Source organism: Siphateles boraxobius, unplaced genomic scaffold (assembly GCF_051911475.1).
Source record: "Siphateles boraxobius isolate OS27281-9 unplaced genomic scaffold, OSU_SipBor_1 9, whole genome shotgun sequence".
Lineage (NCBI taxonomy): Eukaryota > Metazoa > Chordata > Actinopteri > Cypriniformes > Leuciscidae > Siphateles > Siphateles boraxobius.
The window spans coordinates 26,612,294-26,628,535 of record NW_027509219.1 but is presented as its reverse complement, the minus strand read 5'-3'; the positions used below and the strand labels follow the sequence as shown (position 1 = coordinate 26,628,535).

The 16,242-nt window shown below is 36.7% G+C and overlaps 1 protein-coding gene across 2 annotated transcripts in view; it reads right to left on the bottom strand.

Moving 5' to 3' along the window:
- The window catches only part of prkcz (protein kinase C, zeta), a 116,604-nt gene extending 101,952 nt beyond the window's left edge, over positions 1 to 14,652 (bottom strand). Inside the window, exon 1 of one of the 2 annotated variants that reach the window (XM_077222817.1) lies at positions 14,034 to 14,652. In XM_077222817.1, the coding sequence (XP_077078932.1) occupies positions 14,034 to 14,104 (71 nt within the window). In that variant the 5' untranslated portion in view covers positions 14,105 to 14,652. The remainder of the gene's footprint in view (positions 1 to 14,033) is intronic. The other variant, XM_077222819.1, reaches the window with a different exon arrangement.
- Positions 14,653 to 16,242: the final 1,590 nt, after the last annotated feature.

The window sequence follows — 16,242 nt, the reverse complement described above, 5'->3', positions numbered from 1 at the left end:
AACAACTTGTCCAGCAAATGACTGGTCAATTAGTGAAGTTAACTGGTTTTAGATTATTATATTTATTCGTTTTTTAGTTTCTATATTTTTAGCGGCAATACTTTAATTAGCAACCCCAAAAAACTTCAACTACAGCCATACACAAGTACAGTAGTTAGAAAGTCAACAGGTTAGTCCCAGAATCATGCATCTCTTATTCAGAGGAGCTCTAAATGTTTTCTGTAGCTTTAATTTGCAACACTGGACTGAAAGAGTCCATCCACAGCCAAACAAGCCACATCTGTTGGATACAAGAGACTTTTCTAGTACACAGCTGCCTAGTCTGGTCCATGTCCCACTTTCACACTGCATAGGGGAAAGAGCTGCCGGAGAGCCAAGTACAAGAAAACACGATTTGGTGCTGTGCTCAGAATCACTTCATATAGAGATGGTTGTTTAACCCTCTGGGGTCTAAGGTGTTTACGGGGTCCTTGAGATGTTTTGACATGCCCTGACATTTGTGCTTTTTTCAGTACACAAGTGCAAACATATTACTAAGAAATGTTTAAATCTAGGGATGCACAATATATCGGCCATCATATCGCTATCAGCCGATATATGTTCATTTTTAATCTTAGCGTAATCGGTTCAATAAGAAAATTTGGCCAATACAAATATTTTAAAGCATAAATTGAAAAATAAAGATGAAACAAAAAAAATAGCTTTTTTGGCAGCAAACACTTAATATGGGTTTGGTGCACGCAGGGATAAAAAGTACCCCATGTGTAAAATGAAATACTCAGCTGTATCTTTAATGCTGTGGGCATCATGGATTCGATCAAATACCAACAGATAAAAAATCAAAACCTGACAGCCTGTGCTAGAAATCTTATATCGGGCCATGTTTGGATCTTCCAACAGGACAGTGATCTAAAAACAAATATCAAAATCAAAACAAAAATGGGTAACTGAGCACAAAACCAAGCATCTGCAATGGCCATCCCAGTCCCAGACCTGAACCCTATAGAAAATGAGAGGGCTGAACTGAAGAGAAGAAGCGCCAACATGGATCTGTGAATCTGAAGGATCTGGAGAGATTCTGTATGGAGGAATGGTCTCTGATCTCTTGTCAGGTGTTCTCCAAACTCATCAGGCATTATAGGAGAAGACTCGGAGCTGTTATCTTGGAAAAAGGAGGTCACAAAAAGTATTTAATAAAAGGGGGCAAATAATTGTTCCCAATGTGTTTTGGAGAACAACATTTATTTCATAATGTGATTTTCCCCCCACTTTCAATTATTTTACTTTAATAAAAGGTTAGATTTTTGCATCTTATTAAATCTAAGTCAGCATTATCTTACCTGCATACTTAAATGATAATCTTCATTGTAATTAGTATTTTTTAGATCTTTAGTTAATGCTGAAATATTACTGTGACAACAAATTTTTACAATTAAATATAATGTATTATCTACAACAGGGGTCGGCAACCTAAGGCACGCGTGCCAACACTGGCACGCGGAGGGTTAATCGCTGGCACGCAAGCAAGCGCGAGAGGGGTGTATGTATTTCATTCAAATAAAGTAGCCTACCTCCCACATATACAGATCTACATATTGATGTAATAATTCCTTGTAGTAACAGCTTGTTTTATTAACTTAAGTTAGGAGTTATTAATATTATTAAAGTGTGAGTATTAACTGCACAAGTCAATGAAAGCGTGCAGCTCTAACAAACCATTGGTCAGAGTGGTCCCGCTGACCACTGCGCATCAGCGCAAACAAGTTATCCAACTGACAACTTAAAGCTCGTTCCGCTGTAAATAGTTAATGCTATAAATTTCAACCAAGTGTATAGAGTCCTTATTAAACATTCCAGACATGTTAAAATGACTGCGATGCATGTGGAAACTCCGTTCATGCGTACCTGATCACTTCATGTTTTTTCTCTGATTGGAAAGCTATCCAATCGTGAGACAAATGCCCTCTGATTGAGAGCACACTTTTACATATTCCAGATGAAAATGAACAAAATGCATACATGCATTTTATATGCTTGTTGAAGTCACAAATGTAAATTTTACTCCTCCCAAATTGGTTAAAAAAAAACCAACAACAAAAAACATGCGAGTGTTATAACGGCTCCCGGTTTATAGATATGACAGCGCTGCTGCAACACGTCACGCATCTCTTCAGCAAGCCGACGTGCAAACTGCGCAAATGAAACTGAAAGTTATGGCACAGTGATGAACTCGGAAACTTAAAAATGGCACTTTATGACAAATAGGTTGCCGACCCCTGATCTACAATTATTATAAATTACATTTCTTTATGTAATCATATAAAGAGTTTGGTTCAATTGCAATTCTTTAGCAACCTTTTTTTATTAAAAGCTAAAAAAAAAAAAAAAAAGATATAAATGTGTAATTATAATTAAACTCTAAATATCAATATTTTGAATATTGCATACTTAAATTATATTATTTATTATTATTCGCAATCCTAAGTAAATGCTAAATGTGACAACAAACATATTTTATCATAAATTATATAAATGATAATTTATTATAAATTATTTAAAATCATTTTTATTAGGCTAATCATATAAAGAGCTTGGTTAAAATTACAATGTTTCTTTTGACCTAAACATTTAGAAATGTTGAATATAAAGACCATTTATACAATATTGTTTATTATTATTATTAATATTATTATTTTAAATCCTTACTTGCTAAAATATTTATGTGACAACAAAAAAGATTCATGAAAAATAATATAAATTATAATATATCATCAATTATTATACATTTCTTTATATAATCATACAAACAGCTTCAATTGCAATATTTATTTTTACTTTATATTTTTCTTTTTTTAAATATATATAAACTAAAGCTAAAGACAAAATAACCTTCATTTAGAAATATTGAATATTTAGCGCATTTAGACATTTACAATATTTTTTTTTTTAAAGAAATGTATATGTTTTACAAATCAGTACAGACTTCCCACAGTTCCTTTGTGGATGGCAAATGTGATGTATGACAACTCAGATATACTGTGTGTGTGTGTGTGTGTGTGTGTGTGTGTGTGTGTGTGTGTGTGTGTGTGTGTGTGTGTGTGTGTGTGTGTGTGTGTGTGTGTGTGTGTGTGTGTGTGTGTGTGTGTGTGTGTGTGTGTGTGTGTGTGTGTGTGTGTGTTTCTGCTGAGATGAGCTCTATAGCAGCTTGCCCCTCAGCGGGGAAACCTTCATCATGAGTCTATCAACTGCCACTCTGCCCTTATGCCTCCATCCGTCCCCAACCATGCCCAGCCCCAGCCCCGGTGCGACTGGCCCGCACTGAAGCTTGGGGTGAAAGGATCTTCTACTGCACGACTCTCTAAGGCCTGATCAACTGATAAACGTTAGGAGTCCCTCGAGCACCTGCCGCTTGGATGGCACTTCGCTCGGCACTGACGCAACTGAAGAGGCTGGCAGGGAAATTCAATTCTAGAGCGAGCCATGTGAAACACTTCTGATTAACACTAATAAGTGCTAACCATCCCTGAGGATGCCAACAGTTAAATAAAGTCATTTCAGAGGTGTTAATTTCTCACTCCATATTAAAACAGAGAATGGTGGTTCTGAAATAGAGTCATAAGAGAATCATAAGAGTGGCAATAATGTTATTTGCACTGAATAGAAGAACAGAGGAGATAAATAAGGAGTTTCTGGTTCAATCTGAACTCACATGCATTTGGCAATTTGCTCTGGCACAGCATAACAAAAACTCAAATATTTGACAAAGGTGTGACTAGCAGCTATCACAACGTCAAGAAATAAAGTCCTCTAAGGAAAACACTGAGATTCAGCAGAGATTCTTCAAGACAGCAGACATGCTATTTTTAATCAGGGATTTTTATACCAAAAAAAAAAAATGTTTAAACAGATTTTTAAACAGAAGCTTATTAGTCAGCATCTAAACCTCTTGATTCATAATCGGTTTTATGATTCATAATCGGATAGTGTGAATTAGTGCACTACAGATTGAGTTTTGTGAAAATGATCTGATGTAAAAAAGAAAAAAACAAAAAGTAGGCTATGGCACTATCATGATGTTTTGGATAGGAATGGACGATGGTCGCGAAGTTGGTTGGTGGATGACAAGTTGACCCATCCCAAATTCAAAACACCATCCAAAATGTTAATAGTACTGAAAAAAAGTGTCAAGAAGAGACCCCAGCAAGACAGCATTCAGCTGTTTCTAAACACAAGGACGTATCTGTCTAACTTAAAGATGAATGTACATGGAAATAATTCAATAAAACCCAGTGATTAGAACCCCTAAATGCCGTAGACATACACTACTATTCAAATTAAAAGCTTATACAAGTATATGTTAGCTAATACTTTTATTTGGATGCCTTAAATTGATCAAAAGTAGCAGTAAATACATTTATAATGTTAAAAATGTCTTCTATATCCAATAAATGCTTTTCTATTCATCAAAGAATCCTGGAAAAAAATGCTTCACAGTTTTCACAAAATATTAAAGTGTTTTCAACATTAATAATAAGACAAAAATTCTTGAGTATTATATTACAATGATTTCTGAAGGATCATGTGACACTGAAGACTGGCGTAATGATGCTGAAAATTCAGCTTTGACATCACAGGAATAAACTAGATTTTAAAATAGAACAAAATATATTTTAAATCATAATAATATATCAGTTTACTGTATTTTTTATTGAATAAATGCAGCCTTGAGAATTATTTCCAAATAATAATAAAAAAATCTTTCAGACCCCAAACTTTTAAACAGTAGGATACTTTAAAAATATTTCTAATTAATATAATTTCAAATTCTTACTTAATTCTAAAATCTTCTTTGACAAAAAGAAGCAAGCTAAAGTAATTTTATATCATGCAAAAGGGGTTAAGTAACATATATTATCACAGTCAGTCATCCAGACATTGCTAGTACAAAGTTCTAGAATATTAGGCCTATGTGTGTTTGAAATTTCCAAACTAAACAGAGGATCCAGAACTGTGGTGAATTCTGAAACTCTCTTTTAGAATTAAATCTTTGGCTCCATCCATGGTAAATAACTACAATACCCTTTGTGGCCTGCCTCTTTTTTGTTGTAAAGAAACAATCCTCAAACCCTTGGATGATCTGTCCAGTTGAGTGCAGTTTTGGGTAACAGCTATACCTCATGCACAGGCTGAATCATCAAGAACACACCCTGCTCGTTGAGTTTCCAGACTGAACTATAAAACCGACCTGAAATAGTGCAACTAGCCAATGAGGAAACCCACACAAGAGATGCAGCTCAGTGAGTTTAAACAACGTCCTGTCTCTATGGAGAATATTGTCATCAGGTTCAGTACTGGATAGAGTAGATTTGATTGATGGGAAAAGGTTTAAGGATGCAAAGTCTGCGTTATGATGTCACTGTGTTTAACTTAGCACTGAAACTTAAGATGTTAAGTGGAATTTAAGGCCTGTTCACTGATTCTGAATGTTTTGTTCTCAAATTCAGACTACATTTCTGAGGTGCATTCAGACGTCTCACATAACTGCTTTTTTTAATTAAACAAAAAAACAATGTCATTGGTAACATGAGAATTTTGATTGCATTATAATGGTCCCTAAAGTTTCCCTTGTGGTTTAACCATATGGTAGTGATTTATGGGTGGTGTGCATTATCTACAGTTCTGTCTGTGTGGTTGCTGTAGCACATCAAATCTCTCTGAACCTCATGAGTCCTGGACTAAAGTCCAGCACTGGAAATGGAAATGAGAAATACCTGCCAAGTTAAACTCTCTGCTGGCAGCGCAGACTGCCAATGGTTGTGTGAAGTTAAACTCAAGTGTGTTGTGTTTACACACTCCTTTTTTGTCGTTTGTCAAAAGTTAACAGGTTCATGTTAATTCAGTGTATTGCCAAGAGATGGTTTGTTTATGGTTATGTAAAAGAACCATTATAATTTAGCAAAATCTATAACATAATAAAATAGTTTCTTGAGCAGCAAATCAGCATTAGAATGATTTCTGATAGATTCAAATGTGACACTGAAGATTGGAGTAAAATTCAGCTTTGACATCACAGGAATAAATTACATTTAAAAAAATATATAGAAAAATTTTCTTTTTTTACTTATTATATAAATGCATGCATACTTGGTGAGCATAAGAGGCTTCTTACATAAACATTAAAACATCTTGTGATTGCAAAATTTGAACGGTAGTAGTGTTCATTTTGGCAGCTATTTTTTTTATTTAGTCTTGGTCCTGTGTCAATTGTACTTATTAGTTTTTATCATATTTAGTCAACCTTTTCCTGTTTTTGTTTAGTCAAGTTTTAGTTGACTAAATGTCTGGGCATTTCATAGTTTTAGTCAATGAAAACTTAGTCACATTTCGTCATGCTGCATAATGGTTAAATTGATAAAAAACAATTATTTTGCTCAAAATGATTATCACAACGATTGTCGTCATTTGAGAAATGTATTCCAGTTTTTCCTTTGTAACTATTTACAAAGTTATCAGTATGATGCCTAGGCCCGATTTCACAAACAGGGTTTAGATTAAGCCAGCACTAGGCCTTAGTTTAATTAGGGCATTTAAGTAGCTTTTATAAACATAGCTTTTATAAAAGTGACATAGTTTAAGATATGTCAGTGCAAGTTGCTTTCGGTTAAAGGGGCATTCGGCAACTATTTCAACTTAATAAACCCGTTTAGAAATCATTTGGATGATTAAATAACCGGTTCTGGTGAGAATGGTGACTTTCCCCGCTCCCCCCAGCATTCCTAGGCGGAAAACCAACCTTGCAACATGAGGATTAACGTCCCGGTAAGTTGGAAATAGTAAGTCTCACGAGAAGCGAGAACGAGCGAGAAACATAAACTGCTTTACCGCAATTCGACATAAACACACACGCCGCCCTCACTGTGTATGATGTATTACCCACCTCGGTAGACATAGCTCCACATGATGAAGTTGGCTGGCTCCAATAATAACAAATGCACATGAGCAGTAGGGCTGAGCGATTTTATCGATTCTGCGATATAAATCGATATTTTTTTCCCAAGAAAGTATCGATTTTTAGGCCGTGAGTATCGATACATAAGTCCCATTCAAATCCCCCGTGTTAAACACGTTCAATTTGCATGAAGAGTGATTTGGTCAGCCAGCCACTAGTGGCCAGCTGCGCGCGTGCATTGATATTGACGAAAATCCAGCTGTATTCAAACAACACCTTAGCTCTCCTTGTTGGCTAGCCTCCTTGCATGCTGGCTACTAGCTTTTTTAAAAGCTGGGTCTCCGAAATTGACAGCGCTGTGTTGGACAGATTTGTGCAGCGGTGTTCCGTGAGTGAGAAAGTGCGCGAGGTACGGATGAGTTTGTGAGTGAGAGAGAGAGAGAGAGAGAGAGAGAGGGAGAGAGAGAGAGAGAGAGAGAGAGAGAGAGGTGCGCTCTGCAATCAAATACGATTTTAAATAGGCTTAGTAAAAAAAAAAAAAAAGTTAAAAAAAAAATCGTATTCGGTGTTGGAAAACGCCGGCTTTAGGCGCATGGTGAACGCAATGGAGCCCCGCTATCCTATTCCAACCCGCGAACACCTCATCAAGGTTTGCATTCCCAGGCTGTACACATACAAGAGCACACGTCAAAGCCTCCCTGGCCAGCGCGGAGAGAGTTTCCCTGACGTGAGACGGCTGGACCTCGCGCACAACTGAAGTACATGTCACATGTTCATGGTCAAGCTAAAAAAGCTGTCAAAGAAAATGCAGTGCAAAGAAACTGTTCAGAACAGGCCACTTGCTGCACTTTTTAACTCTCCATTGTTAATTGCAATACTGCACTTTATTTACTTTTCAAAGGCTTGTAAGCTACAGTTTGCACTGTTGTGTTTCAATAAATAGAACTAATTTTCTCAACACATATTAGATTCATTTTGTCCAGCATTTGCAAGCTGTACTCTCTGTCCAGTCAGAGACATATTGTGTAATTGATGCTTTCAGTTTTCAGTTCAATTAATTCAATCCAAGTAAATGGAAGACTCACAAGATGTCACCAAAATCACTCTGTCCCCTTTAAATCTTTCAGAATATGATGTAAGTGTATCGAATTATATCGAATCGTATCGTTGGCTGAATATCTTGATATATATCGTATCGTCAGCCGAATATCGTGTATCGTATCGTGAGATTAGTGTATCGCTACAGCCCTAATGAGCAGCGGTAGAAAGGGGGAGGAGGGTGCCGCAAGTGAGTTTATTTTACGACATTGTTGTGAAATATACGCCCCAAAGCTGTAGGGGGAGCTCGTTGAGAAAACATGAGACAACAAAAGTGAAAATCAACGAAGAAATAGCTAGAGTTGCCGAATGCCCCTTTAAAACAGCTCAAACATGCATTTTAGTCTGGGACTGGACAAACCGGGCGCTAGTATTTTAAAATCTGTTTAGTATATAACCAGGGTGGGAAATTAACTTTTTTGCCCACAGTGGCAAGTGGATGCCCAATTTTACCAGCCACTTGTATTTTTTACCAGCCACTTTTTCTGGAATTCAAATTTATGAATGAGAACTGTGACTTTGATAACATTGACGTCCATTACAAATATGTCATTCGTTTTATCCATTTAACAATATGAGTTATGCTGCACTCAGGAGCCAATTTATGTTTTCCTCCTTGGATGCTCACGGGCGCACGCCCTTTAAAAAAAAAAAAAAAAAAAGCACTATTAGCACAAACATGTAAGCAACATGTATGTACATGTTTGTATTTTTGAGAGAATTTTATGCATGGTTATTTTACAGTTTATTTTTTTAATATTAGTTAAGTCTGTATGACCATAAACGATGGAGTATTTAAATGTATTTTGCTGCTATTTGAAAAAAATCCAGCAAAACGTGCCCGCGCGTTTGTCGACCCCAGAGGGTTAACTCGATAATAAAACCGTAAAGTAGGCTATCTTTCAACTCAGGACAGCACCACTTCTCACAAATACAGATAGGATTGGAGATGAAAAGTTTAACTGACACGTAATCGAGCTCCGGAGCACCCACGGTACCCACTGCTAAAACTATCGCTAAACTAAAAAAACGATAGCTATCTAGCCATCACAAAACACAACTCGACAAAAGTGCATTATTTTTACTTAGCAACAGCATTCTTTGACAAAAGATGTCCAATCCGTTACAAGGAATGTTTTAAGTAGTAACCAATAAAAATATGTTTTACAATTTACCCGCCACTGTGGCTGGTATACAAGTGCTAATTTCCCACCCTGTATATAACGTATAAAGTGTATATTTCAGACTTTAGTCGTGAGAAAAAAGCTTGTTGACGATTATTCGGCATAGTTTTCATTAACAAAATTAACACTAAAAGGTTAGTGTCATTTTTTTTCTTATCTAAAAACTTAAAGTCTATTCCAATGAAAAATACAGTCCGTTAGTTTATATGGGATAACATCAAGTTCTTTAGCATCAACAAAGTTGTTTTGCTAACTTCTGCTAGATTTAGCCACTGAGACCAGCCCCCAACACTTCCACCACAAACCCTCACCCTTAAACATATCAGCAAACCCAAACTTGCAAAATGATTGACAAGCAGAAAGCATTTCTGATTGGTTAAAAAAAAAAAAAAGATCAGGCCCTTCCCCAGGCACATTTGAGCTGTTTGCATAGCCTATGCTGTCACTGAGACATTTTTATGTATGGCAATACAGCGTACACTTTTTACCACCTTTGTCAAAAAACTTCTGTCTATATAACAAATGTACAAAGCTAAAACGTGACACTTCAGGTGACTCACAGGCAATTTCCCGTAGAGATGTGCTATTTAAAACCGTGTAATCTCTCTCTTGATTGCTCAACAATGAAATGTTTTGGACTGAAACCGAGAGGTCTGTGCTTGAATAAACAGTCCCTGGAATCTGTGAAAATCATTATTGAGGCTTATAACTCGTTGCTAGGCAACTGCCAGGCTCAGGTTGCTAGTAGCCAGTCACCAAGATTTCTGTCCCGCCTGGTGCTAACTTCCTCCAAAATATTTTTAGAAGTGGGAATCACCAATGCTTTCAAAATGCACTAAAAAAGGCTGACCCATATTTAGAGAGCTCTTTTACACACTCATGTAAGAGAGAATTCACACTTCCACAGACAGTGAGGAACTATATTCACTCTTCACTTCCTATACCAAGTTTACTGTCACGCCAACAGGTAATTGTGCTCTTGATTCAAAGGTCTTTCTCCACCCACAAGCTAGCTGGACATAATGTTGCATAAATATGTAAAGCATGCATTCAACAATGATTTATGGTGCATTATCTCATGCTTTGCTATATGGAATGCAAAACAATCACCCCAGAGATGAATATTAATATAAAAAAGCGAAGAATCCATGTTCCGCACTATTTGAAAAACTAACTAAATAAGTGAAGTTAAATATTACATTTGAAACAGAAGAAAAAATACAATCAAAGCCGATTTATTTTTTTACCCCATAAAACAGCATGAACTTACAACATGAAAGGCTGAATGAAATGAATGAATGAAAGATTGAACTTCTCTTTCTATCCAATCTCTTACATTTATCAGAACTGTATTTATACAAAAGTATTTATACAAAACCTTGTTTTGAAGTTACCTTCTCTAATTCAAGGTGTGAAAAATTAATATTACTACCAGTTGTCACAAAGATAAGTGTTAAAGGGGTTATATGATGTGATTTCATGTTTTCCTTTTGCTTTCTTGTGTTATGTACTGTAGCTGTTGTAAAAGATCTGCAAAGTTACAAACTCAAAGTCTCCCACAAAAAGATTTATTCTATCTGAAAGAACGCAGAACCAGACCTAGCTGAAACGCCTCGATCGAATTCTATGTGGAAATATTTGCATAATGCCGCCCAAATGCACACGCAAAGAAAAAAAACCATGGCTTCAGACAGTTATCGAAGTATGTTGCCACCATGTCGTGGACACACTGTGTGTTTCAGTGCGAAAGCAAAAGCACTTTATTTGGTGGACGTTAAAGTGGACGCAATTAGGAATCAGTGATTAAGATTTATTTACAACACTGTTCCAGAACAGTACAACCCAAATTGTTGTGTGTGTGCAGTGCATTTAACAGAGGACAGTTTCCTGAACCTGGGAGAGTAAAGGTTATACCCTTGTTATAACATCGTATCTGAAAGTTAAGAGATTTTTAAAATTAAAAACTTGCCACTGTGAAACGATCTGCTGAAGTCACACTTGAAAAGTTGGTTCCGATCGATCGGCTTGGTCATCTGGATTTTCAGAATCAGACTCTGTCGAACTGATATGGTAAAATTGACGAGATTAGGTTATTGACTACGTTTACATGCAGCCAATTACCCGTTCAAAACCGGAATATAAGCAATAACCCGGACATGCACGGCCATGTAAACACCGGCAAAAACCCGAATATGCTCATATCCCAGATTTTAAAAACCCAGATATGATACCTGGGGTACCCCTTTTCTAACCCGAATTTTTGGTCATGTAAACGCGTATCGGCATATCCCCATAATGATTTGTGTTCGGCGCATGTTCTATTCGCAAGGAATCTTGGTCTTTTGAGTAGAGGAACTTCTCGGCGCATACAAAAACCCGCGTGCAGTATACCGGAAGTAAACATGGCGAGACGCAGCACAGCATACATTTGGAGTGAGGTCAGTACCAGCACCAAAGCACAAGCAAAGGCGATCGCTATCTGCCCCGAACTATTCATTATCCGCGTGCTGCTGCTGTTGTTGTCTTTGGATACGGGAAGAAGAATCGGAAATGACGCATATTGCGTCTTAAGATTGTCCGTACGTCCAGACGCTAACCGTGCGACGCCGTTTACATCGGGATATTGCAATTCCATGTATACAGGAGTAACTCTCTCTGCTCACGCATGTAAACGGGTTATTCCTAATGTTTCAGAAACCCGAATAGTGACCTTAACCCGACCATAACCCAAATATTGGCTGCATGTAAACGTAGTCATTGACGAGATACGACATTAACTGTCTTTATAATTGCTTTGGAAGCTGAAGCTTAAGATTATGGTAAGGGGCTTTACATTTCCGACAAATGCTTGAGGTCTTTGGCCAATCACAACGCACTGGGTCAGCTGGCCAATCAGAGCACACTGTGCTTTTCGGAAGGAGGGGCTTTGTAAAAATCAGTGCATTTTAGAAAGACTGGGCATAGAGGAGAAGCATGTTTGTTAACATATTCTGTTACACCCAATACACAAAATAATAATCTTTGAAAATAGCATCATATGACCCCTTTAAATGTATAGTTCACCCAAAAGATTTTTCGCAAATTAATTTTCATTTTAGTACAAACCATTACTTTAAGAACAACCACCGTAGACATTGATGAATAAAATGTTTAGGCTGGTCTGTCTCAGCGGTCTAATAACACTTGTTAATGCCTAAATGATTGAGATGGCCAGAAGGCGGGCCTTACTGTTAAGATGTAAGTAGCAAAAGATTTCATATTTGACAACTTTTTTATGACAGAAATGGTCAACAACCGACAGGCCTAATATCCAGTGACGCAAGCTTTTGAATTGCCATTTTGAATTAAAAATATGCTATCATTTAGCCCAGCTGATTCATGTAATTCAAAACTGAAAGTGACGTTTGTGTTTTTCGAGATATTAGACACAAATAAGAGTGAATGTGGGCATATTTTAAAATAAAATATTATTTGCAAATTGTTTAAATTCATTCCGTCATAACTACAATTAGAACAATAACTTTTGTAATTTACTTTCTTTATTCGCCTAAATCCCTTTTAATCCTTAGTTAATTCCTTTAAAAAAAATTTCAAGACATGGTAAAGGCCGTGTTTAAGGATGCTATACGACTACACACATTGCGGTTTCGAAAACGAATCTAAATCATTCACAATGTTGACTAAAAACCGGGTGATATCACCCTCTGTGCACTGAAGCTGTGATGATGTGATTAATAACAATGATTCACGATGATGTATGTAGACAGTGAGTGTTTGTGTTATTTCACTCTCTCCTGACCGCCTACATCATGGCACTTTTAGCCAAAAGCATTTAATCAAAATATAAAGCCTAGATTTTAAAGCCTGAGGAGGATAATTACAAGTTGGAAACAGTAAACAATTATCTATTGTTTAATGACAGAAGACACAGCAGGGGTCAGAACCAATGTAGCCAATTCAAGTCATGTCACTAATAGTTCTTCAGTTCAAGCTAAGCTGGTGGAATAACACTGATCTGACTTCACCTCTTCAAAAGATCTCTCAAGCAACCAGCAGAATCAAAAATGTCTGAAGGTGATTGAACTGTCAACACTGAAACTTGTCTTTTATAATACTAATCAAAATCCTAATAAAAGATGTAGGTATGCAACAGCAACAAGTGGCAATAAGAGCAAAGCCTTCAGCCCACAACAATATTTCAGACTGAAAAATGAACTCAGTAAGTTAGTTTACTTTTAGCTGGTCAAAAACATACCACCTTTGGTCAATTGCATGGCATGGCTGATGGTCATGTGATGTCGTTTATGGTGGCAGTGGCACCCATGAGATGGCAACATGCTTCAATTAAAATAAAAGAGGCTTCATACTTTCAAAGATATTTTTCAAATATATTGTTCATTTCTTTATATGTAAAACTTTTTAATAAGCAGAACTGAGTTTACCTTTAGAAATCATTTGCATTTCATTTTTAAGAGTTTAATAATAGCATTTGCTCATGTCTAAATTGGCACACAAAAAAGGCCTGGATGTTTTCTGACATGTTTGATATATTGTACTGCACTGTTGTAAACTGTCACAGCTAACAACATCACCAAAATAACTAAATATACTAGGCTACATCTGTTAAAAGTCAATCAAATTAATCTTAAGTTGAAGACATTCAATATGTTAAAGTTTCCCAGGTGTGGGAGGGAACTTCAGCTTACATTTATCTGCCAAAAGCAGGACATATTCCGACCTTTGACGCCACTGAACAGCAGGCCGACTTAAACCATTAACCTGTGAAAGTTTGCAACACTCACCCTCCGTAATGCGCCTTTATTTTCACGTATTCCGACGGCAAATCCATCACAGATCCGTTACTGACAGGCATTATAACTCTAAAAGTCTACAAACACTCCCTTGGGACAGAAATACACAGCCTCTGTCTATTAAAAGACGATTTCAGATGTAGAGTGTAGTCAATCTTAACGGTTAACGTGTCACGTTGAAATGATCCACATCGCGAGCGCGTTATTCAGCTTTTTTCCGGTACGCTGTATTTTACTGTGTCTTTGCTATGGTTACTCATAGGGGCGGAGAGACACAGAAGTATGGCTACTTCCAGGGCTGGATTGGCCTCGGAATCCACCTGTTGTTCACTTGCGCTTCCGTGGGACATCCAGTGTCGCGAGGAAATATTCAAAGTGCACTTCATAACATCGTAACAGCACGACAGCGTGTTTCGCGCGGCGACTGCTCAATTCTACGATCCGCCGTGACGTCAGCGAGGAATGTTCAGATTCCATGAACGCATTATTTTCAGGTGGATAACGGTTTGCACAGTGTGGGTCCAGCCGGTCGGTCGTAGGTCGGTCGCGCGCCTCTCTCTCTCTCTCTCTCTCTCTCTCTCTCTCTCTCTTTCTCTCGGTAGAGTCTGAATGCTTATCCAATTAAACAGAAGTAGGTCGGTGAGAGAAGAAACAGTTGTGTTCAGAATGATGCACGTGAATGGGCTGAAAACTACTCCTGAACTCTCGAGAAAGATGCAGGCATAACAATTTGGCTATACATAGTAGAATAAACATGGTTTAGTCAATATTAAAGATGATGCACAGATTTTTTGATTTTTTTATCTTGACTAAAAACCATTAAAGTGACAGACTGCAGGGTAAGGGGGGGTCACCCACACGTCACGTGTTATGTTAAATGATCTAAAAGTTACATACTTTGATTTTTTTTACGAGTGCAAACAATAGGCTAATAAACAAGGAACAAGTTTATCTGCGCCGTTGAACTCATGTTTGCAGTTTAAAAGTCATTGAAGGAAGTACTATCTGAAATCAAACGTCATTCACAAATATTGCATCATGACAACAAAGGTGATTTATCATCCTACAAACTCTAAACTAAAGTCTTGTTTGACTCCCACCTTGAGGTTGAAATTTGTAAAAACAACCAAAGGGAATTAATCAGAAACCATTTTTTCCCAGTAATGATTTCATTATATTTAATAAATTTTTTAATGTTTGAAATGTTTGAAATAAAACTTCTGCTTTAGTTTTCTGTAACATGTGCCTTGATATCAGGTGCATGTGTAACACTTTACAAAAAAGTTCGATTTGTAAATACTTGTTAATAGTTAACACTACCTAGCAATGAAAAATACTTTAACTAATATGTAATAATCTTATTTAATGTGAATTTCAAGCATATATTAATAAATGATTTAATCAGAAAGTTGTATCTGCTAAAACTATGAACCTGAGCTAACATGAACTAACAATAAACAATTGTATTTTTATTAACTAACCTTAACGATTATTAATAAATACTGTAACAAATGTGTTGCTTATTGTCGGTTATTAAAGGTACCCGCGACTACAGAGGATAAGCGGTTTAGAGAATGGATGGATTGGTAGGATGGATTGATAGATGGATTGTGTTGTAATGCTAATTGTATCCACTTGGTGTCGCCACATGCTTCCATATGTTATCATCATGATCATTCTTTATTCAGGACAAAAAAAAAAAATATTTTATTCAGGACATACATATAAAATGGTCCATAGCACTATACAAGATCAAGTACACACACACACACACAAAAAAAAAATTATTTATATATATAGATGTCGGATAAAAAAAAGTCCACCACCGCTTTATATAAAAGTTATGGTCCTGATCCTATGGTTCTGATGCTCCCGCTAATACTAGCTACTTGATGATATTATAATTGTAAACAGTACTATGAAAACGAAAAATTAATATAATAATACTTAAATATGAACAGGAAAGAAGAATAAATACATGATTGAAAAATAACATGGCCTAAAGAAAAAATATTTTACACTCCGAGTCCGAAATTAGATTAAAGTGGTGGACACATAAAATTGCTGTATTGTAGGTCTCATAGCAGGGTGATGTTTGTATTTATGGTGTCATTAAATGATGTCTCCAAATGTGTTATTTTTCCATCTCTAAACCTTAATTTGTTTTAAGCCCTGAGGCAAATCAGCGTGGTCGAACGTT